The sequence below is a fragment of the Stigmatopora nigra genome, chromosome 5, assembly GCF_051989575.1.
Source record: "Stigmatopora nigra isolate UIUO_SnigA chromosome 5, RoL_Snig_1.1, whole genome shotgun sequence".
Taxonomy (NCBI): Eukaryota; Metazoa; Chordata; class Actinopteri; order Syngnathiformes; family Syngnathidae; genus Stigmatopora; species Stigmatopora nigra.
The window spans coordinates 9,861,654-9,885,774 of NC_135512.1; the positions used below are offsets into that span (position 1 = coordinate 9,861,654).

Sequence of the window (24,121 nt, forward strand, 5' to 3'; positions counted from 1 at the left end):
TAATAAGGACAGTCTCATTAATTTTTTAAAATGTTGATTTGGCAAACTGCTTAAGCCAGAGAAACTATTCAAATGGGTCTTCATACTTTGGCAATGTAACTAGTTAAGGCTTCATTACTGCAAGTTGCTGCCATCTGTTGGAAAGTATTTTCTGTATCATCGTCGGAACTCTAGTCCTTATATTTAGTCCTATCTCTATCACTAAAATGAAAAGGGGTTTAAGGTTTTATATCTACAATGATAACTTAGATGAAGATCATGAATGACTGAGTCACTCAGGAATATGAGATTTAATATTATAATTACTATTTTGTCCTATTTTTTTTTTTTAAATTACAGAAATTACTTTGCAAAGTTCCTCAGTGTATTTTGTCTCAATAAAAAAATACACTTATTATTTGACAAACTCCAAAATATGGTAAATGTGAGATGGGAACTGAACATTAGTTATTACTCAAATAGGAGTGCTGTTTAGTTTAAAAAAGTTGCTTGTTTATTGATTATAGAGGTATCATACAAGCGACAACAACTTCCAAATGGAGGCATTTGAGTAAAAAGGCTCCCGTTCAAGTAAAAAGAGAAGCACAATGATTAATTTTATAAGAATGCTTCTCTTATGCTTTACACACCTTTCCCAGGTAACTTAAAATGTTTCCAAGATCAAAATAGAAGACGTGCTGCACCTTTGCAGTGTAGCTGGACCACTTTCTACTCTTAAACCCCCAAGCAACAGTACATTCGACCAGTTTATGGTACGGTTTAAGTTATGTTGAGAAAGCTAATGGAATGAAAAACGAAAGAAAAAAAATTAACTAGTCAGTTCAGTTGTTGTCGGACTCACTAGAGCTGGAGGAGGAAGAGGAGCTTTCCTTTTTCCTCTTTACCTGTTTCTTCTTATGCTTCCCATGCTCCCGTTTGTTCTTCTTACTTTTCTTCTTGTGGCTTTTCAGCTTTTTTTTCTTACTTTGCAACTCATCATCAGATGCAGAGATGGACCTTCTCCGTTTCTTTTTCTTTCTAGTAGCTTGTTCATCACTTGACGGTGAAGAATATCTAGAAATGTTAACAAAAAGAGTCAGTGGAATGCAAATTATTACAATGTCAAAAATGAATGCATGTGTTTGTTTTTCTTACAACTAAGCTGCTATTAGTATTGTTTTAATCTAGAAGGCAACAAGTGCAGTCAAAGATGTCTGCCCAAGTAGTTTTATAGTACAAAATCTAACAAATGCATTGCACTCCTTGAAGTCACTATCAACGAGGAGTTTTTTTTTAATCGTGAAATAAAATAGCTACTTTTTTTAAACACTTTGGAAATATTTTACCTCTTTCTCAATTTCTTTTCCTTGTTTTTCTTCTGCTTGTGCCTCTCTTTTCTACGACCATCATCAGAAGCGTCTAAAAAAGAGAAAGCCAGTCAGAAATAGGTTACAGACTACTGGTGACATGTGTCAATGTTCCTTTTGGGTGGTGGTTAGGTTACAGATGAGAAATTGTGGGACCTTTTATGAGCAGACCCAAAGAATAACGTGTACCTATATAACCAATTAACCAATTAATCATTTCCATATACATATGAAAACTGCTGTTTTTCTGCAATGGATGTGATCTCTCACCTCGACGACTTTGTCCGCTTCGACCCAACGCTTCTTCCTCACTTTCCTCTGTGCTTGTGCTACTTACATCCAGAACAATGTCTTTCTGGGGGTCAACTCTGACAAAATTTCTGCACTCAAAGGTCAAGTGGCCCGCTATAAAATAAAAAAATAAAAATAGTTTGGACAACCATTCCACAAAGTATAAGAATGGAATGCACAACACATGAACAGTCAAGGCATTGACAGTTACTATTAGAACAAAACAATAAAGAGATATTCTTTTAGCTTCAGGTTTAGTGATAAGAATGGAAATAAACTTCACTTATACCGGCACAAATACCTGCTAAAAGAGACTAGATCCAATGCATACTTACGATATCCGCATTTCTTGCATCCAGCTCTAATGGTATCCTTATTTGGACCTGATTTAAAAGGAAAACATAGAAGGAACTTAGTGCTGCAACAAAATATAGCATTAGAGAAGTAAAAAAGTTCTGGATCGTTGTAAGGGTAAGTCAAATCCATTCACAAATACAATATACAGAATAGTTTTTAAATGCATTATGTACTAGAATACTACTTGAATCTGTGGCTGTCTCCCTTTTACTACTAGTTTAAATCAAAAACCTCTGCAAAGGCTTACATATATAGGAGTACATTAGAAATGTGTAAGAGAGAAAGTTACGAAAGTAAACATACCAGGAACCGCCATTTTCGCTGTTTTGGAAGTGCAGATTTATTTTTTCTAAAGCACAAAAACTACCATCTTGATGGTCCGTGTTCTTACTCAAAATAGAACCGGGTAGAAATGTTAGTTCCTTGTATAAAACAAAACGTTCCGCCTCGTGTGTGTCTTTCACTGTGGTACTTCAACGCTGAATGGTAAACGAGACGAATAATCTATTAATCCAGCTTCATGAAATGTACGATTAGCTTTATTGGAGTTTAAAACTCACTTTCTGTGGATTGATTGATAGTTTTTTTTTTGCAGAAAGGCACGCTATACCTTACTGCCGTAACCATTGTCTGTAAATAATGAACGTGCCCACGAGAAAGCAAAATGTGCAAAGCCAAATACGCAATACGTTCTCGTACCACTAAGTGTCGCACTTTGCACATTTTATAATCAAGTCTTATTTGACCTGATTCACAGTCACAGACCACAAACCAGAGCACCCTGAGAAAACCCACGCAAGCCTGGGGAAACATGCAATCTCCACACAAAGCAGGACCTGGGATGGAACCCTTGATGCCAGAATTGCAAATTGTTTGAGCCATATTTTAACTATAATCAGAGGCAGTCCTGGATAATTTTGCGCCCTGCGTGAAAAAATTAATAACTGTTTTGATACGACACAATGCTGAAAACTTATCCAATCCGAATCATCAGCCTCCAACAGCTCATTTATTGGTTAGTACCTCACAAAGTAAGTCCAACCTGGTTTAAACAATGATTATGTCTTACTATCATTGTTGTTATTTGTAATTTTTGCTGCTCTTACTTTTACATTCAATTACAAGAAGATTTTACGCCATAATTGTCGGTTGGGGGTAGTCGGGTGGGGAGAGGTTTCTCTGTTTATTTCTTCCTGGCTCTGGATTCAGGTGGGGAACATACACTATTGACATTGACTCTTTTCCACCCTAAGACAGTAGGCCACAAAGCCATCTGGATATACTATATTTATACAGGATCTGTGTGAAATTAGTACTTTACTTTGAGGGGGTGGAACTCATTCATTCATCCATTTTCCATAGCACTTATCCTCACAAGGGTGGAACTATTGTAATTAAAAGGCTTAAATGGTAAATATGTCTCATGTGTTCAGGATTTAGACCTCAAGTCTAGCATTTCTTTTTAAGTTTATTGACAACTTTGCTCAAAATGGGATTAATAAACATTTTCTAGTCTCTATTTTAAGATTAAGAGTAGACCAATACTGTCCATCAAATCATTATGCCTCACGTTTTTAGGAAAAATATTTGTCCTGTACCTGATTGCTTTTCCAGTTAAGTCTGTTCAGGTTTCTGGGGAGGTTAATTGAAGCCAGCAAGAGTCAGAGGACCGATGGAAAATGTTGTCAGCACCCCTGCACACACACACACAAGGCCCACACATTTGAACGTGTCATTAAGTTAAAATAAAATAAATATAACGGACAGTGTAACCTACTTACCTACATTACTTACATAAAACCTAACCACAAACTCAAAATAGAGTTTAATACACAATACCTCAGTGTATTTTTCCTGCACATTTCCATCACAGCAAAAGTTTAAAACAAGCATATTACTCATAGACCCAAAATGGTAAATGGGATGAATAACTTTTTCTCACCACTCCTTCTTCTTTTTTTCTGTACATACTTGGAGTAGCATCCCATTGCTATGGAGAAGATGTCTCCAAAATGATATGTTCATTGGATTAGCAGCTGCTGACAGGTTTGTTCAGAAACCAGTTGTGTATTGGCCAATGATAAAACATTCCATTGTGTGTTCGTGATTCTTCATATGGTTCATCTTGACCTCAGTCTCATTTCTTTGACCTGGCTCTGATATCCATTCAAATATTATGCAACTGAGACAGCCTCAGAATGCATTTGTGTCTCGTACTTTTCAAAATAATTTGTAGAAAGCAAAACCATGGTTTGACAAATTGGTTGGGTGGTTCTTTTGTCACAATAGAAAGGAAAAGTACTGAATTTATGAGGATGATCATTTAATAATTTAATCTGATTTGACCCTAAGATTTTTCACCTGGCAGCATTGAAATTATGGCTTCATCCCTGTTGCCAATGTGATCTATTTGGTTAAAACTCGAGTACACACAAATCATAGGTGGTCTGGTGTAGGTCACGACGTACTCAGCCTATGAAGACGTTTGTTTTTTGCTCTGGTGAAATGCTATGAAATATATTGTGATCCTCAATAGGGCAAATCAAATGTCAGATCCAACTGAACTCATTTCAGTAGGTATGGTTAGCACCTGGTAGACTTGGTGGAAGATGACTTTGGACCGTGGCCCACCAAATTTCAGCAAGCCTCCAACATGTAAATAAGCGCTTGTCTGACCTCAAGCGCCAGAGTGTGTAGTCTCCTGACCACTTGACACAATGTTCCTCCCTCAGCATGATCCTCAAGACTGGGTGGCCATGCAGGAAACTAGTTTTGGCATGTACTCAGTAGGGTAAATAGAAGCCTAGTAGAACAGGCACTGGAATCCAAATTTACACTCAACAAATGATTGTACATGAGTTTTACTTTCATTTATTTGGACTAAGACTGAGAGGAGAAAAAGAAACCTTTTATTTAAATTGTCTTACTCCATTTGTTCTCCCAATACTAAATTATTGCTTTCTTACATAAATGTAAAATTATTTCTATTAGAGCGGCATGGTTGTGAGTGGTTAGTGGCCTCACAGTTCTGAGGTTGAGGGTTCAATTCCAGATGGGCCCTACAGTGTGGAGGTTTTGGATGTAAATCTGAACACACGTTTTCCTCCCATTTTCTTCCTCTTCCATAAATATATTTTTTCTTGGGTGTCTTTCAATAGAGGCATCAACAAAACCGTTTCGGAATGATTTACATTTGTCCCATTTCTTTACATTCGAAAAACTTCATATTTGAACAGTAGTATTTAGACTTTTTTTCCCCTATTGGTGATATGTAAGAAAGGTGCAGTTCATCCACATTCCCCAATGATACGCCACCTGCCTGTCTCCCCCCTGGCCTTCCGCTGCTTCCAGAAATTCTCTGCAAATGTGAAAGCTCTGTAATGAGGGTCTTTGATGTGGATAGATCTACGCTAAGCAGAGAGTTTAGTGGTGAAGGAGTGAGGCAAATAATATGAGGCAGTCAAGTACAGCACAGATGTGTGTAATGATTCAAAATCTCTCGCGTCCCCACATGATTGTGTTTACCTTTAGAAACTTGCCCATTTAACTTATATGCAGTATCATTATATTATTTTTCAGGACTCCATCACCTTTTCTCTTACTTGATACCCAATCACAATTAAAATTGTGTAATTATTCTATGACAGTATTTTATTTTAGATTGTGAAAAAAATATCTATCATCTGTAAAGGTCCATCTCGAAAAGAAGGTCCTACAGTCTGCAAAGACTTGTAATTAAACCAACATTGTCTCATTTTAAGTTTATTATCTATATACACTAGAAACTTTTGGTGATTATATTCGGGTCATTAAAACTGTTTTATTTAAAAATTGCTCCTTGTAGGTAAATGATAAAAATAACTTATGATATTTTGGGTGCTAAATGAAAAACATGTGCCATACTTTTGTATGCTTTGGTGTTGCATGCTGTTTTTATTGTTTACAGATCTTTACTGAAAAAAAAGTACACATTTCAGGCAAACGACTCTCACAGATTTTGGTCACCAATCTCCTTTAAAATTAAATGTAATTTCTTAAATTATGTGCTATCTATTGTTGCCTTTTTAAACTTTACAATCAATACATTAAAAAGTGATTCATAAAAAAAATATATTATTATTATTTTATTTAATGTCTTGTTTTGTTGTGTGTTCAATTTAATACAGGTAGGTAACAATTAAAAAATAATTTAATTTTGCATTTTCCAACATTATTGAGGATAAGCTGAAAGTCCACCATTGGGATTTAGTTTGGTAGATTGAAAAAAAAAGATAAATTAATTTGCTTTGAATGCTGGAAATCTACTGGATAAAATTCCCAATGCTGTTGTCATTCAACAAGTTCTAACATTTGCTATAATAACTATCTTTATCCACCTTGGTCTTGATTGATGAGCTACGGTGTAAACAGCCAACAGCTATTTGCACTCATCTTGCAAGGAGCTAATTCCACCTTGCTGGCATGATCTAGACTTTCTCCCCGGGCCTAAGCAATGACGAATGGACAGAGTATCGTGCCTTTACTAGTTACTTTATGTTGTTATCAGTGTTAATTCCCTGCTCATGTAGTGTAGTGTTGGCTTCTCTCCCCCAAAATGGCAGCTGTATAGTAGTTTCAAACACTTTTGATTAAGCACTTGACTAACTATAAAGCCATATTGGCAAAGACTGAGCGGTTGGCAAAAAAGAAGTGACGCTATAATGAAATTCATGAGGTGAGAGTCGTTTGCCTGAAATGTGATACCTCTAGCCCAGTTGAACAAGAGCTAAAAATCACCTCATTTCACATATTAACTCTTATGCTCATGCAGGAGAAAAACCTTCTCTTCTTTTTACTGGATTTATGCAATCTCTGATAACTTATGACTTAAAAATGCTAAACATTTAAATGCAAAGCCAGAAAACAATTCTCCTCTCATATGAAGCAGAATACATCAAGGCCAAATCGTTCTCTAGTATAGCTTGGACTGTCAATTGAAGACAGAGGGGAAAGAGATGGAAAAAATAAATGCTTAGAATTCGTAATGTAGTGGAGGCCAACAAAAACTGTGTAGCACTTTTCTCTCCAACCCATTTTTCATTCAAGTCGGTTGCGTGCTGCTCGTAGACCTTACCAACATTAAGGGCTGATTCAAGTTTATATCATTCACATTAGTGAGGGAGAACTGCATTCAAGTACTAACTCCTTTTAAACAATATAAACGAGTGAGGAGAGGGGCTGTCATGCTACAGAACTCCTGTGTGGTCTCTCACTTCTTTTCTCTCTCTCTCTTTTACTCTCTAGTTCCTCCCTCTCTGATATTCTCTCAGAGCCTATGAGCTGACGAGGGCCCTTCCTTACTACACACCCAGCAAGGCTTTAAAAAGGCAGGTCTCCCTCTCCAAGCATTTTTGCCTTTTTGGTTTTGGCATTTTCCTCTGAAAACCCGTCGTGTCCAGCCTCCTGTTCACATCACACCAGGGATGCAGGCGCCACATTGCTGGCCTCAGAACCTCCCACTAATTCTTCTGGGAACTATGTTGCTGGCAACAAATTGGACTGCTGTGAAGAGCCAAGGTGAGGAGTCAACAGGGATACTATTAGTCTCTGTGGTTGGACTATTTCTGGCATTGTGTGTTTGCAAGTATACAGGTAAACTCAACATAGAAATTTGCTTGAGGACAGCCTCAGAGCAGAATGCATGAACTCAGGTGTATAAACAGAGAGGAAAGTCAGCAAAGCTGCAGATGGGTACAAGTATGGAAACCAGAGGCAGGTTTATTGTTAGTAATTCTCTTTATTATTGATCATCTTTTAATGGATAGAAAACACTGTAACTTCTTAATTGATTTCCAGTTACAATCTAGGGAATCTGGGTAGGATAAAACATTAGTCAAAATGATTTAGTTAAAAAGGTGTAGCAATGCCAACTCGACAGGTGTAACACTAATACTCCTGATGTCCTCTCAAATTTTGTTGAAATCCATCTCAATGTTCTACACTCACATGTATCACATTCTTGGTCATCTTCACAGCCTATTACGACCATGAAAGAGAACCGGCCTACTGGGATGCCAAGGCCAAGGAGACGTTGGATGCTGCATTGAGACTCCGCCCCCTGGAGCACCAGGCCAAAAACATCATCTTGTTCCTCGGAGATGGTATTCTTCCTATTACTAGAGATTTTTTTCTATCACACAGGCCATGCGGTTCTTTTTAAAAGTGGATTCAAAATATACCATTATGGATTGCAAGAGTTTGCAAATTTTGATGCAGGATTATGTGTATTGGTGTAGTACTCAGTCAAGTTGGACTGAGTGGATGAGACTGGAATATGACGGCCACATTCATGTACTTAGTGGGAAATTGAAAGCCTGGATCAACCATTTGTAACAGATTGTGCAAATCAATATGAGGTCAACTGTTACTGTCCCCTGATTAATTGAATTAATTCCAATAGATATCATTCTTGATGGAGCGGATACAAAGGTGGAACGTGTATAATGACTAACCCACCAAGTTACACCTAAATTTCATGTACACCTTTTGGATTCAGCACTTGAGCATTGGATCAACAACTAAACCAAAGTTGGTTATACTTTTCAAGTTTTCAATATGCTACAAGAACACAAACTACAATTTAAAATACATTTGTGGAAATAATTTGCAGTACATCAATGTGAAATAGGTTCAAATGATCAGAGATGACTATTTCTGTACATAGAATTCTTTCACACATTCAATGTTCTTTTTCATTTCAAATATATTCGATGGGGTTTAGTCTCAGAGCTCTCAAATTCCTCAACATTAAACTCATCCATGCCTATCTTTACGGACTTTGCTGTATGCACAGGGGAACTGTCATGCTGGAGGAAAAACGATCCTTTTACAAATATTGTAGTTGAGGTTCAATATGTATATTTAATGCATAAAATACATTTGACAGCTCAGTCTTAGTTTACATAATTGTCCACCCATATTATTTTTTTATGTCTGTCATATAAACCAGTTATTAGAAGGAAAAAGGAAAGAAGTTGGGTAATTTTAATCCTAAAACCTAACTTTTCCTGTGGTTGAAGTCACAGTTTGATATATTACGTCAGTCAGGGATGAGAACCATTTGTTGGTAGGAGTTAAGGATATGAAGTTACAATTTGCATGGCAATGCCAATGAGTGCAGCGAGGGTTGTCAGATTAGATCTGCAAGATGTGACCTCTTTATTCAATGCAACTGAAGAGATGACTAGAACTAGTGGGGGAAAATGTTCCCATTAAATTTGGAACGGTGTATTTAATGATGTTTGTTTTCCTTAAATTGTTGATGACCAAGTAACATATAGTAGTGGACTTTAAAATTAAACTTTTATATAAAAGGAAATAGATAAAAATTGCAAGTACAGGCTACTACACTTTTCAGATTGCAATGCTTTGTTGTTTACTATAGTTGGTTAATACTTATTTCATCATATTGAATATTCCATACCACACTTGGTATGTGAATTTATGAAGTTTTCTGTATATAGGAGATTGTGATCCCTCTTACTGCGTAGAGGTTAGTGCTGATATTATTAACAGATGTTGGGGTCTTTCTTTTCAACTGTTATAATGTTTCTGTCATCATGTACTACTATTTTCCATAGTGAACCCATATGACATCTGTTACTTTGTACACTAGTGGTTTCTTTGGAAATTCTTAATGGTGGTATTGATGATGACCAATATGTGTCTATCAGATCCGATTTGATCAGATTTTCCATCTTCTTCAAAGTCTATACCATGTCTTTCCATTTTTAAAGTCCCCTCTCGCTTATATTTTATATTTTTATGTTAGGTTCCATCTCTGCGTAATATTAAAGGAGTCTGTACTCAGAAGCAGACATTCATATGTAACTATAGTTCAAATAATCCCCTAAAAATGTCAGTCAAATGTAAATTCGGTGAGGTTAACCCATTCAGTGCAATTGTAGTTGATAAACAAATAGGAGTTAATGCAACATTGATGAATACTCATTCATTTTCCATATCGTTTGTCCTAATAAAGGTCGCGAGGGATGCTGGAGTGTATCCCAGCCAAGTATGGTCAGCAGGCGGGGGACACCCTGAATTGGTCGCCAGCCAAGCACAACCATTCACACCCACACTCATACCTAGGGGAAATTTAGAGTGTTTAACTAGCCTCTCATGCATGTTTTGGGGATGTGGGAGATAATACCACACAAACCCAGGGAGGACATGCGAACTCCACACAGGAAGAAGTGAACCCTCGATCTCAGATCTGTTTGACGGACATGCTAATCACTTTGGTAGAGTAAACAGTAAAAGTGAAAGGATTATCTTTACTGCCAATATATTTGAGAGTTAATTCATAACCAAAGAAAATAATGTAACCCCATGTATTTCTATAATTGTCAAAGGAAAAAACAAAAAAAGGAAGAGTTAAACACAAAATATACTGTACTTGGCAAAACATTTGGTGATGTTGCACTGAGGTGTAAAATTGGTGGAAAATTGCACATGTTGACATGGGAGTTATTCTTTAAATGGGGGTTGTAATGCTTGCCAAATGCTGCTCTGTGTGAAAACCACAGACATAAATGTGCAGGTCCATTTGCAGTTTTAGTTGATTTTGATGGCATTTATTCTATTATTTTCTTGGAAAATGGTTAAATTATTTTTTCACAATTTGATAGGAATAGCTTGAGCCCTTCAAACAAATATTTATATATTTTTTGGATGCTTGCAAGTAGAGAATACCATTTGAAACATTAAAGGGTCAGTAAGTGCATTAACATACAATAATACACAAAAGAAAGACTTTGACAATGTCAGCGTCATGAATAGAAAGAAATAATTTACACCTTGGGTGGTTAAAAGGCAAGGCCAAAAAAATAGATATTTAAAAATACAAACAATGCAAAAATGCACAATTCTGTTTAGACCATAGGCCATAATCAGATTTTAAAAAATCTGTATCTCTACTTACTTGCATTAATTCATTCATTGATTCTTCTTCTGTATTGATTGTCCTTACAAGGGTCTCAGATTTGCCTGAGCCTATCGCAGCAAGCCATGGGCAGGAAGCGGAGTACACCGACAATTCCATCTATATATAGAGAATTGAGAGTATTCAGCCTGCCACCAGCAATGCCGTTCATCTATTTTTTTGTGGTTATTTGTTTTTTTATAATGCAAAACATAGATGTTTTTCTATTCCAATTTAAACAAAGCAGCCCTTGGTGGATAGATTAGTAAATGAATCTAAAGAATATCAAGCAGAAGCACAGTAACCTGTCAATCATTGTCTTTCAGGGATGGGTGTGTCCACCGTGTCAGCAGCTCGGATTCTTGAAGGTCAAATGGAAGGAAATGCAGGGGAGGAGACAGAACTGGCAATGGACACTTTTCCATATGTGGCACTTTCTAAGGTGACAATAAAACAACATATTAACACTACATTCCTGTTTTTGTTCATACAATTACAAGTACTAGTGGGTGGGTATATCTGACATACATGCCTTTGATTGGCCAAAATAATACTAGCATTTAAAAAATATATATATATATATATATATATATAATTTTTGGCCTATTCCAGCCAACTATTGCCTATTATTTTCATGTATTCATTATATTTTTAGTTAAAAAAAAAATACTTTCTCCCTTGTGAGGATAAGCGTCCAGCAGCCCCACTGACCCTTGTGAGGTTAAGCGGTTCTGAAAAGGAATGAATGAATATTTAATTGATATTTTTTCTCACCAGACCTACAGTGTAGACAAGCAGGTGGCAGACAGTGCAAGCACAGCTACAGCCTACCACTGTGGAGTGAAAGCCAACGCCAAAACTGTTGGACTGAGCGGCAACGCAGTGGCCTATGAATGTAATACCACTTTTGGAAATGAGGTCTACTCAGTACTGCGACGTGCAAAAGCCAAAGGTAAATGCTATATAATAGAAATGACAGTGCTCTGTATCAGAACAAAGTTCAACAGATTCAAGTGATATGATTCTTATCTGTATAACAAGATGAATAAAAAAAAAACCCATCTGATAAGCCTGTCACTGGACAACAATTATAGCTCAATGTTCGTATTACAAAGGAGGAAATCATTGTGTGTGAGTGATGATCAAATCTTTAAAGGGTGATTAAATTGCAGCTTCAATGTTATCGATCTGCTTTTAAAATGTCATGTACTTTGAGACCAGTACTACTTGACTTAGCCAAGATTCAGTATTCATTCATAATATTCATAATGATTGTAAGAAACACTCAAGTACCAGGCCATGAAGAAAAGAAAAATATAGTTTGTAATTTTTGAAAATGAACAAATCATGTCTTGTCTTCCATTTTCCAGGTAAATCCGTTGGTATTGTGACTACAACTCGAGTCCAGCATGCATCTCCAGCTGCTGCCTATGCACACTCAGTCAGTCGTAGCTGGTACAGTGATTCAGATCTTCCAAGTAGTGCACGTCATCAAGGCTGTGTGGACATCGCCACTCAACTAGTTACCAACGTTGACATTGACGTAAGATCATCTCTGTTATTTTGCCAAATATTTAGGAAAAGTGCACAATTCCCTGGAGGAAGGCATACGATTCCACAGGCCTATATCTGCTTCTTTAGTGTAATGATTTATCTTATCACATTAACATTATAGAATATATACATAGTACATGCTTTACTGCTTAGTGGAATCAGGGGATGTTTATTATTTTATGGTTCTTTTTCATAAACTATAGTATGCATGCAAGGACTTTGGTCAGATTAAATGATCCGTACATTGGAGCCGCACAGTGTGGACGATGTGCAAAAACGTAATAATTCTGAAGTGATTGTTTAATGGCTTACAGGGCATTATACACGTTGTCACTGCTCTTCTTGACTCCATACAATTTAAAAAGATTAGTATTCTGAAAAGTACTGGACAGCGCTCAGTCAGCTTGTGAAGTCTTGCTCAGTTGACATCTCTGGCCTCTGATCCAAAGCCAGAGTACAACGGCTGGGGATTCAATGCTTTCCCCCTCAAAGCAGCTGATCCTCTCTCTCTATACTCCTTTGACTAACGTCATCCAGCAAGCCTCATTCATGGTCCATTAGCGTGCCAACTTCTGCCCTCCTCTACATGACAAATTACAGTCAAATGTTGGTTTCTTTGCCTTGGGTTTTCCATGTATGACTGACCGTAAAGCAGAATAGCAATAAGCCATGTCACTAAATATCAAACCCACTGTTTATTGAAAAATAATTATGAGGTTTCTTTTGGACTAAGACAGTTAATCCTGTTTGGCTAATGTTGACAATGGTTGTCATTGGCATCTTTTATATAGAAGTCTCATAAACATGACATTTATACTGCATGTTTATTGTGCATGACTACATGTAATAGCATTTAAACATGTTATATTAAATAGACTTTTTCTGAAGGGTAGTATATAATGACTCTTGGTGTCTCTTTAAGGTGATCTTGGGGGGTGGTAGGATGTATATGACACCAAAAGGCACCACTGACCCTGAATATCCAACTTCTAACTCTCGCAAGGGAGACCGCAAAGACCGGAGGAACCTCATAGATGTCTGGTTGAAGGCCAAACCAGTAGGCTTATTTTTCAAGTCTTTAAAAATTAAATTCAAACACATGAGATTAGATATTGTTCTATACTTATGTGCAATCTTTTTTTTTTTTTTTTTTACAGAACAAGAAGTCACACTATGTTTGGCACAGGAGGGAGTTTGACAAAATAAACATTAAAACTACTGACCGGCTCATGGGTGATTACATTTTAATCTGCTAATTCATATGTAAGGTTATAGTACCGTATGATAACAGAATAATATTTGCATGTCTATTTCCAGTTTATCTAGTTGCTTATAATGACAAGTCCATCTTATCATCAAATGTCATCGTAACAGTTATATGAAGTCATCAAAGTGCCGTACATTGATGGCTGTCTGTCATTAATTACTAACTATTTTGATAAGAACTCACGGACACATTTTTTTCTGATCTGAATGCATAGTGCAGTCATCATATCTCTCTCTGAGACAGTTTCACAGCAATTTCATGTAAATGTTGACGAAAAGGTAACAGGCAAAAGGTTGTGTTAAATCACCATTTTTGTGAAAGTCAAAGCTGTATTTTGCATTTGTACAAGCAGAAAATGGATAATTGTCACTTATCCATAACTATTTAAAGATTCATTGCTCGGTGGCTTGAAGTACAGATCACAAGTTGTTCATATCAAATACATTTGTTATAAAAGTGTTGCTAAATTATCAACATAGCTCCAACAATTTGATTAACACTCATTGTTCTTGCCTGTGAACAACTTGCCATTTGCAGCAAAACCCTGCGATAGTCACCTGTTAGCAATTACTCTATTTACAAGATGTTTTTCCTACCACTCCCTTTACTGTCTCATGTTTCCACCACTTAAACCTTTTTCGAAATGCAAACATATCACTCCGAATGAGCTCACCCTTTTTGTTGCTGTATTATTCTTTCAGGGTCTAAAATGTGTGTGTATGATGGATTATTTGAAAGACTATTCTCAAATGCATTTTCTATCCCACTTTCTACCCAGGTCTGTTTGAGCCAAAGGATATGAGATTTGAGGTTTTTCGAAATACCTCCCGTGATCCTTCTATTGTTGAGATGACGGAGAAAGCCATTCAAATACTCAGCAAGAATCCAAAAGGCTATTTTCTTTTTGTGGAAGATGAGTACATTATATTAGTAGCGGAAAGATTTGTTAAGATAAAATCAAAGCAATATACTTGTATACAGAAACAGAATATATTGCGCCATAGAGAGAAGAAATGGGACATATATCATTCCATTAATATCTCATGTCACCTTATCACAAACTCAAAGTTTCCTAGAAATTTTAATTGTTTGTTTTAACCAGACATTTGGGAGAATTCCATTCCTTTTATTTATTCTATAGCCATAACGTGACTGTAAAATTACAGACAAAGAACTAGAAAATATTACTTCAAAATCATCAACAACTGTAACATTTATTTCTCTTCTTTCCCAATACGAGGAAGAATTGATCATGGACACCATGATGGCATCGCTAAACTGGCACTAACGGAGGCTGTGATGTTTGACCGAGCAATTGAACGAGCGTCACAGCTTACTAAAGAATCTGATACATTGACTGTTGTCACTGCTGACCACTCACATGTCTTCACTTTTGGTGGCAACACACCCCGAGGAAACCCGATTTTTGGTATGAGTAATTTAAAGTCATGTTCTCTTTGACCAATATATTATTATTGTAATTTACCATCTTTTTTTTATATCCAGGGCTTGCACCAAAAAAAGCAGATGACCAAATGCCTTTTACCAGCATCCTGTACGCAAATGGCCCTGGTTATGTACATATAAATGGAACCAGAGGGAACATCACCATGGTGGATTACTGTAAGGACATGATAATAACTTTCAGATGCAGAATTTCTACATGCTTGACTATATTGATTTAATTATAGTTTGCTTTTAATCACTAGGACACACAAGTTTAGCTATAATATTTGTAGGATTCCTTGTGCCCTGTTCTGTTTCTTCTCAAACTCATCTTTGTGAATCACTTGGAAAGACCATATGCCAACTTATTTTCCAAAGCTTAACTCTATGTTTAAGACCATCAAACAAATGTGAATATCAGACTATATTCCAGCAGTGGTTTTTGCCCCATAACTCTGCCATGGATGCTAGTTTTGCCCAGTCTCTTGTTGGGTCATGAAATGCTGATTGATCTTCAAAGGCTGTCCTTGGTTTGACTTAGCGCCAAAGCTCTAGAAATGGTCGTATGAGTTGGAAATAATTTCAACTTAAAAGACAGAACAGTAAAAAAAAAAAACATGTTTAGTCCCAAAATCACTCATTTATACAATGCCAGGTAGGATTAAAATAATTTGACCCAGCTAATAAAAGAAGCTCAATTATCGTTACAGATATGATCTTGTCTGATGATACCATTTTAAAAATTAGAGTTGACAAACTATGCAAAAATATGTTAGGCTAAGAATAATAATTATCTGAGATTGGAGCAACTAGTTTTGAATGCCGTTGGATATAACTAAACTCTGGTTTTGTTTCTTGATTTTCTTCTGTAGAACTGTTGAACTCTATACAAGCACTGATCCATTTTTCCTTCTTCTGTTCACCACCATTTAACTCAGTCGTTGCGTTATATGGTCTATGTATATTTGTCTTTCTTGGGATGAATTAGCTTTACTAACCCTACGTTTTGTTTATATCAACAAAGCCATAGTGAAATATATTTTGACTAGTACAACACATGGGGTAATTTATGAATAGTACAATTGAGGGATTGATTTCTATAAATGGACAGGTCTGGCGAACCCTTATAACAACACTTAGTAAAAGAAGCACCTTATTAGTGGAAGTTTTATGAATATGCTTTAAAAATATATTCTGTATATAGTATGCAGGCCACAGGTGAAGACAGCTGTGATGCGTGTCTAAAAATATGTGTTGCGTTTAAAATGACTGACTGGCATCAAGATATGTGCTAAGAGATTGAATGAATCGTGCTGGAATCAATTACACTTGCCCTGGCAAATAAGCCTCACAATTATGGTTGAAAGGTTAAGCAGTTTGTTTTCTTACTGGAAAAAGCTAGATCTTGACTCAAGGCCGAAAGTTTTATGGTGTTTTAAGCATTTTCTTGTGGTGGTAGTGGTGGTTTCATGAGGTTAGAGCTCAGTTACATTCTCCTCCTTTTTCTTTTAATTGCCAGATGATGAGGAGTACATGCAGCAAGCCGCCGTCCCTCTTGACGCTGAGACACATGGCGGTGAGGATGTTGCCATATATGCCAAAGGCCCCATGGCTCACCTCTTCCATGGAGTGAAAGAACAGAATTATGTGGCTCATGTTATGGCCTACGCTGCCTGTTTGGAACCCTACACCGACTGTCCGCCTCCCCCTCATTCTCATACATCCGCTGCATGTGTGACAACACCCTCAAACCTAATATTTGGACTAATTGGCTTCCTTTGGGTCTCCAGATGACATCCAGACACATAGATTTGACACACATAGTACATATAATATGTATACATATAACAGTGCAACACAAAGTATCCTTCCAGTTGATATTTTGGCAATTAAAAAATAGCGTAAAGTATATATAATGCGCTCTCATTTTAAAATTCAAGCAACTATGCAGCCCAATGTGCCATTTCACAAACAAGATTAACCAAAATATGGAGGGCCATATGCGGGTAACTAAAATGTGATAGACAGGTTTATGTCCAACTCTCATTTTTACATTTTTACAAAACAACATGAAGGCAACAGGGAGGTTGTTCAGTTTGTAGAAGCTTTATCTTGACACTGTATAGATGACTGGACTCTAAACCCAAAGCGCATCTTGCGATTTCAAGTACTAAAACGTTAGTATTTTAAGAATATATAATGGTACTGTATATCTTTAGGATAGTTTTGTTTACTGAGGCGCCAGAGTTACATTTTCTGTTGTCCAAGTTGCTGTTACTTATCTGTTTTCATTGTACATGAATGTATTTTGTATACAAAATGTATTTTTATACAGTTTTTGCCAAATGTTTGCTATAAAAAAAAACATCAATGATGCCTGACTCTTTAATAATGCTACCTGAGCTTGGATGTTCTCTATTATTGTTTATGTAGTCAAGTATTTAGGTAGGTCTGAAACATAACAGAAATTTAATTTCATCTGTTTATAATAGTGGAGAAAAATGTAAATTCCCATACATATGTTGTTAGATCCCCTATGGTTGCTGTGGCAAATACTATGTGCCCTTTGTCCCTTAACAGTGACTATAAAAGGCCAAAGGTGCGTTTTCCTATGAGCAATATTTTCAAATGCAGATAAAGTGAACAGCATGGACGGGAAACCGAGATCTATTTTGTGTGGATTACTGTTTTTCATTTCTATCCAACGAAGTGTCTCTGTTAACGGTAAATATTTCTTCATTTTCTAGTGGTTCACTTGATCTCTCTCGCTCTCTTTGTGTCTGTATGAGACTGTGTAATGTCCATATAAGTCTATGTATATATACATAGAGTCCAGTGTGGCTCATATAGGAACAAATACAGTATCCTATTCCAATTTGGTGGATGTGCCTCATAGTCCGGTGCACTTTATAGTCCAAATATTAAAATATATTCCGAGTCCAACTATGAATTATATTAATACTCACTATTTATTTCCTTTTGTAGAAGAAGAACTCCATGCTACTTACTGGAACAACAAAGCAAGGCAATCACTTCACACTGCCCTCAACATTCAGCCAAATGTCCACAAAGCCAAGAACATCATCCTCTTCCTGGGGGACGGTAAGTAGAGTTGAGCAAATACATTTTCTCCCTAATTAACCATCCTCTTTAAATTAGTGGGGTAATTATAAGCCATCAGATCAAGGAAGTGAATGTTTAATCACCAGTGTAGTTCTTAAATGAAGTGATCGAATAAGTTTGAGCTAGAATGCACCATGAGGCATTAATAATGAGCTTATTTTGTGTCAGTTTGCTCAGAAATCCACTGACAGCCTTGTGTATAATGAAGACCATTGAGGTCAAGACAGTACACTCAATGAGACTGAGGTAGTCATATGAGGAATGCAAATGAACTATATACATTCCCTTGTATGAACTGGACTTTGAACTTACTATATTATCAGGAAAAAGTGGTCTCAAGTCACAACAAACAATGTTGAGCTATCAGATACAAATATGGCTTGTCATCAGAAGGAAGAAGAATAATTGATTTGTGGTGTGATTGATAATGTTCAATGGCATGTTTTTTCTTGTAGTTGATAAAATCATCTAACATTTTGATTTTCTACCTCTTCCAAGGCATGGGAGTAACAACTGTTACTGCTGCCCGCATTCTTAAAGGCCAAAAAGAAAAAAAGTCTGGAGAAGAGACCAGTTTGGTCATGGATACCTTCCCTCATTTGGCATTGTCTAAGGTTGGTGAACATAACATTGCTCAGGCTATAAACATTGTTTATCACAAATATATAAGTTTAGAGCTGGGCGACAATTTTCCTTTCCTTTTTAATCATGATTCATTGCAAAAATCTCATGTTAGTATAATCAGCCAGAGGGAAATAAATCTAACGCTACTAGTAAATTCATGCTGATATTGAGATATATTGATATTTTTTCGACATTTAGTTTAAACCTGCACTACTTATTATTCAACTTAGTTTCAAAAATCAACATGACAAAGTCAAATTTTGTTGTTTTGTTTGGCCTTGCAGACATATAATGTCGACCAACAAATGCCAGATAGTGCTGGCACAGCCACAGCATACTTATGTGGAGTGAAGGCCAACTATGGCACTCTGGGTGTCACCGCTTCCACTCCAAGGTACAACTGCAGTCTCACCTTTGGGAATGAAGTCAAATCTGTGCTATATCGAGCCAAAAAAGCAGGTAACAGTTTTAGACAAATATTTGTCATTATCAGTCAATTTCAAATAGATCTATGACTCATTAAAGTTTACTGTCTCACTGGCTTCAGGTACATGGAGACAATAACCCATAGCAAACCATACAAGTAAAAAAAACTAAAGACAATGACATCCCATTTATATGTGGCTGAATTTTTTTTATATTTTATAAAAAGAGATGGACTAGAAATCCGAGATAATTACCCTGTATTACCCTGAGCAGGAAAAAGAATGCTGAACGGAACTATTATACACTCAAATTATACACATGCAACACTATAATATATAGGCCTACAGTATACCAGGATATAATTTTGAAGAAATTAAATTACTGTCATCATATCTGGTCGGGTGTGTGTAAAATAATTTGGGTTACTACTGTTTATAATACACAATGTTCAGGAAGTACTAAATGTATAATCTAATCCTGGATTAAAGATTAGCCCACTTCAAAACGAGGGTGGGTATTCCTGAATATCGTCATACAGTAATTGCTTACATATTTCAGGTGACACCCAGTGTATGAATGTATTTTTTTTTCCAGGGAAATCAGTAGGGATTGTAACTACAACCCGAGTGCAACATGCATCTCCAGGTGCAAACTATGCTCACACTGCTAACCGAGGTTGGTACGCAGACTCGGATCTCACCGACGAGGCCCGCAAAAATGGTTGTCGAGACATTGCACACCAGCTTGTTTACAACGTTGAGATAAATGTAAGTTTTCAAAATCAAAACTTTAATATGTTCCCTTGAATATTCTTAGTATCCTGCCACCTTGAAAAGGATAAGCGTTGTTGGAAATAAATAAATAAATGAACGAATGAACGAGTAAATGAGTGAATGGGTGAATGATTGAATGAGTGAATCAGTGAATGAGTGAATGTGTGAATGAGTGAATGTGTGAATGGGTGAATGAGTGAATGAGTCAATGAATGAATATATTCTCAGTAAATTACCATTACATGAACTTTATCTTTTATTTTATACTTAGAAAAGCGAAAGCAATGCAACAATGCACCGCTAAATTGTACCTTCTCAAGGTTATACTTGGGGGTGGCCGACAGTACATGATTCCCAAGGAGGTGCAAGACCCAGAATACCCCAGTTTGAAAGGAGATCGAGATGATAAACGAAACCTTATTAATGAATGGCTGACCAATAAAACGGTAAATTATCATTAAATTGACATTACCTGGGTTAACATGTTCAAATGTATAATTATAATCAACAACATCATCAAATGTTTTGATGTATGTGCTCATGATTCACAGAATGCTAAATTCGTTTGGAACAAAAAACAATTTGATGAAGTGGATCATGTAAAAACAGACTTCCTAATGGGTGAGCATATTACAAATAACATCAAATATTTACAAGCTGGCATTTTGTCCATTACATTTTATTCTTCTCAATTTCTTTAGGTCTTTTTGAGCCCAAAGACTGTCGCTATGAGATGGAGCGAAATCCATTAGATGACCCATCGCTCACTGAGATGACAGAGAAAGCTATTAAAATTCTCAGCAAAAACCCAAAAGGCTACTTCCTTTTTGTAGAAGATAAGTATATATTTTTTCAATTTTCTTCAAAATGTCAAAAAAGATATAGTATAATTTAGATCATAGGAGTATTTTTCTGTATATGGGACAAACCTCACAGTAAAGAATAATCAAGTCACTGCCTCAAATTGGGGGAAAATTGTCTGCCCCAACAATTAGCAGTTCAGTTTTTAAAAAGATATAATTTATCGAAATTTTAAATCTATAGCAAAAATTGCCAAAAAAAACTGCAAAAAAAAATAAACATGAACTTGCACTACCATAATTTTGAGGACCAGGAGGCAATATATTGTCTGACGGGGCTTAATTGCGCCCTAGAAAGCAAGTTGAGATGCATGGTTTAAATTAATTACTTTCACATTTTTAACTCTTGTCCGAAGTTGCCAGCAATAGGAAAAAAAAAAAAACAATATTCTACCAAGTCCGGGTTCATCATCTTTCTTTCAGCCCGTAGTTATCTTCATTGATGCTCTGGACACAGGAATCCTACAAACCGGTTTCCTGGTTTGGTCATATAACATTCCACATATGGCCTATTAAAGATATTAAATACTATATTATGTCATAACCAATTTTCAGACTGTTATTGTTACACTAAATCATGTTCACTGATTCATCATATGTACCACAAAAGCTTGTCGTTGGTTGAACCACATCAAAATGAATGTTGCAAACTTGAACTCTATAATGGTTTACTTTCATATTTCAATGTGTTACTCTGCTCAGACCATTTGTCCAATCATTGAACGATATTTGCATACGCATGTTTGTCAAAGAATTGCAACAGGAAAAAGAACAGCACCAAAAAAAAGTCCAGATAAATGTATATATATATATATATATATATATTTAGGTTAGTAAGAAAGAAAGTGAACAATTGATTTTCTTGGTGAGAATACAACGTAACAGGAATTATAAGTCTATGTTATTGGAAGACACAAGTTTGCGGCACACCATACTATTAAATTATTTCTCTGATAAAACAAAATGGTTTAATAATTGGCAAATAGTAGCAATTAACAAAATCACATTCTATTTTCAAGGGGGAGAATAGACCACGGCCACCATGACGGGAGGGCCAAAAGAGCTCTCACTGAGGCAATTGAGTTTGATCGAGCCATTGGACGAGCTGCTGAACTCACAAATGAGCTGGACACCTTGTCAATAGTCACTGCGGACCACTCACATGTCTTTTCCTTCGGAGGACATTCGGCAAGAGGAAACGATGTATTGGGTGATGAATCTTAAAAGGAATTTAAAATTGTTCAGGAATTGAAGGAAAAGTGCTTTCTGATTAAAAAAAACCATCATCATGTGATTTTCAGGTGTTTCCCGGGGGTTAGCTGACGACTCAAAGAGATTTACTATGGCTGGATATGCAAATGGTCCAGGTTACCAATTTGGCAATGGAACTCGGGCAGATGTAAATGCGACAATTGCAAGTAAGTGGCCTGCCTGCAGTTTTTTTGTACTGTAACTCCAAAACAACACAGTAGCACCATCTTGTGACAGTACATGCCAGCCCTAGCTGTTCAGTGCTGTATTTTGTTTTGTTTTGGCATGATTCCACCGCCATATTTGTGTCACTTAACTGAATACAAAACTGATAACCTACTTACAAAAAGCAATACTTTATTAATTGTGTTTGTTTGGTGATTGCATATTATTCAAACAATGTATGAAGATTTTTACAACAATTTTGCAGTATTCCTCCTATTCTAAAAATCAATTTACACTGCTGCGATTGGTTGGCCACTTATTTAGTATGCTGGGATAGGCTCCAGCACCTTGTACACATGTAATGTGATTTTCACCACAGAGGGCTGGCTTAACAACTCTCTGAGTGTGCCTCAGAAACTTCCGAAAGCTAGTTAATTTTTTGCTTTTTTTCCCTTTAGTGGGCGATGAGTACCGTCAACAGGCCACAGTACCCCTTGATTCAGAGACCCACGGCATCGAGGATGTGGCCATCTTTGCCAAAGGTCCAATGTCTCACCTTTTCCATGGAGTCCAGGAACAGAACTATATAGCCCATGTGATGGCTTATTCCGCTTGCCTTCCGCCATATGAGGACTGCAAACTCTCTCCTCCTAACCATGCTGGATCACTCAACCCCAGCTTGATACTCGTTCTGATTGGCTTAATACTTTTTTCTGGCTTTTGGTCATAATTCTGCCATCTTTTAATTATTTGTGCTAAAATGTCTATTGTGGTAAATTCCTGAAAATCTGTCATTTCATGTACCAATTTGTATTTATTGACCTTAAAATGAATGGATCTGTTTTGTGCACATTCGTATTCAATGTCAAAGAGGCTTACGCCATTATTGTTATATTGTTTTTAAATTGGAAAAACATTGCTGCAGTAATTTTTAACTTCTGCACACAATGCATCCATTTTCTGCATACAGTACTTATCGTCACTAAGGTCACAGGTGTGCTGGCGACTCCACACAGGAAAAACAGTGCCCAGGGTTGAACCCTTGACCTCAGAACTATACAACAGACATCTAAACCACTCCACACCTAATGCCTCCTGGGGCCATGATTATAGTATGGAATGTCGGTTAACTTTTGACCTTGCAGTAAATATTCATCATCCTGGCATATAACAAAATTAATTTTGTATTTGTGAATAAAGTGGAACAGGAAAGTTTTAGTCTTATTAATTCATCCATTCATGTTCAGAACCGCTTTATCCTCAATAGGGTCGCGGGGGGTGCTGGGGCCTATTCCAGTCAACTTTGGGCCAGAGGCAGGCAACACTTTGAATCGATGGCCAGCCCATCGCATGGCAGGGAGAGACAGGGAACCATTCACTTTCACACTCTTACCTAGGGGCATTTCAGAGTGTCCGATCAGCCTACCATGTAGGTTTATGGAATGTGGGCTCTAACCAGAGTACCCTAAGAAAACCCACACAGGCCCATGGAGAACAGGCAAACTTCACACAGGTGGATCAGCCTGGATTTGAACCCAGGAGCCCAGGACTGTGAGGCTGATGTGCTAACTACTCAAACAGCCGAACCGCCCCTCTTAATTTCATCTCATCTCATTTTCTGAACCGCTTTATCCTCAGTAGGGTCGCGGAGGGTGCTGAAGCCTAAGACAGAGGTG

At 36.8% G+C, this 24,121-nt stretch overlaps 3 protein-coding genes across 4 annotated transcripts; 2 read left to right on the plus strand and 1 right to left on the minus strand.

The window, feature by feature from the left end:
- Nucleotides 1-470: 470 nt before the first annotated feature.
- srek1ip1 (SREK1-interacting protein 1) lies at nt 471-2,449 on the minus strand. The gene is made up of 5 exons (XM_077716632.1): nt 2,298-2,449; nt 1,973-2,020; nt 1,617-1,751; nt 1,326-1,398; nt 471-1,053 (listed from the first exon to the last, which is right to left on the minus strand). Exons 1-5 carry the CDS (start codon nt 2,308-2,310, stop codon nt 822-824), a joined length of 501 nt encoding a protein of 166 aa, XP_077572758.1. The 5' UTR covers nt 2,311-2,449; the 3' UTR covers nt 471-821.
- LOC144196445 (alkaline phosphatase-like) lies at nt 1,978-17,489 on the plus strand. Of its 2 annotated transcripts, none has more exons than XM_077716631.1 (12): nt 1,978-2,108; nt 7,278-7,550; nt 8,009-8,134; nt 11,283-11,398; nt 11,734-11,908; nt 12,327-12,499; nt 13,433-13,567; nt 13,668-13,743; nt 14,556-14,690; nt 15,015-15,206; nt 15,284-15,400; nt 16,743-17,489. In XM_077716631.1, the coding sequence occupies exons 2-12, from the start codon at nt 7,457-7,459 to the stop codon at nt 17,015-17,017; spliced, it is 1,614 nt and encodes a 537-aa protein (XP_077572757.1). In that variant the 5' UTR covers nt 1,978-2,108; nt 7,278-7,456; the 3' UTR covers nt 17,018-17,489. The 2 variants fall into 2 exon arrangements, with proteins under 2 accessions (XP_077572757.1, XP_077572756.1); XM_077716630.1 differs by lacking the exon at nt 1,978-2,108 and adding an exon at nt 2,447-2,480.
- A 335-nt stretch (nt 17,490-17,824) lies between these two features.
- LOC144196616 (intestinal-type alkaline phosphatase-like) lies at nt 17,825-23,538 on the plus strand. The gene is made up of 11 exons (XM_077716964.1): nt 17,825-17,947; nt 18,209-18,325; nt 18,845-18,960; nt 19,255-19,429; nt 19,991-20,163; nt 20,490-20,615; nt 20,721-20,790; nt 20,871-21,009; nt 22,049-22,239; nt 22,331-22,447; nt 22,904-23,538. Exons 1-11 carry the CDS (start codon nt 17,872-17,874, stop codon nt 23,173-23,175), a joined length of 1,572 nt encoding a protein of 523 aa, XP_077573090.1. The 5' UTR covers nt 17,825-17,871; the 3' UTR covers nt 23,176-23,538.
- Nucleotides 23,539-24,121: the final 583 nt, after the last annotated feature.

Excerpts from the sequence above, each read along its gene's own strand:
- srek1ip1 (XM_077716632.1), bottom strand. Across the intron at positions 1,752-1,972 it reads ATGCAAGAAATGCGGATATC|CGGGCCACTTGACCTTTGAG; the intron begins GTAAGTATGCAT and ends TTTATTTTATAG. Across the intron at positions 1,054-1,325 it reads GAAAAGAAATTGAGAAAGAG|ATATTCTTCACCGTCAAGTG; the intron begins GTAAAATATTTC and ends TAACATTTCTAG.
- LOC144196445 (XM_077716631.1), top strand. The coding sequence starts at position 7,457 with ATGCAGGCGCCACATTGCTGGCCTCAGAACCTCCCACTAATTCTTCTG. Across the intron at positions 11,909-12,326 it reads GCGACGTGCAAAAGCCAAAG|GTAAATCCGTTGGTATTGTG; the intron begins GTAAATGCTATA and ends TCCATTTTCCAG. Across the intron at positions 13,744-14,555 it reads AACTACTGACCGGCTCATGG|GTCTGTTTGAGCCAAAGGAT; the intron begins GTGATTACATTT and ends CTTTCTACCCAG.
- LOC144196616 (XM_077716964.1), top strand. The coding sequence starts at position 17,872 with ATGGACGGGAAACCGAGATCTATTTTGTGTGGATTACTGTTTTTCATT. Across the intron at positions 20,164-20,489 it reads TTTACAACGTTGAGATAAAT|GTTATACTTGGGGGTGGCCG; the intron begins GTAAGTTTTCAA and ends TACCTTCTCAAG. Across the intron at positions 22,240-22,330 it reads AAGAGGAAACGATGTATTGG|GTGTTTCCCGGGGGTTAGCT; the intron begins GTGATGAATCTT and ends TGTGATTTTCAG.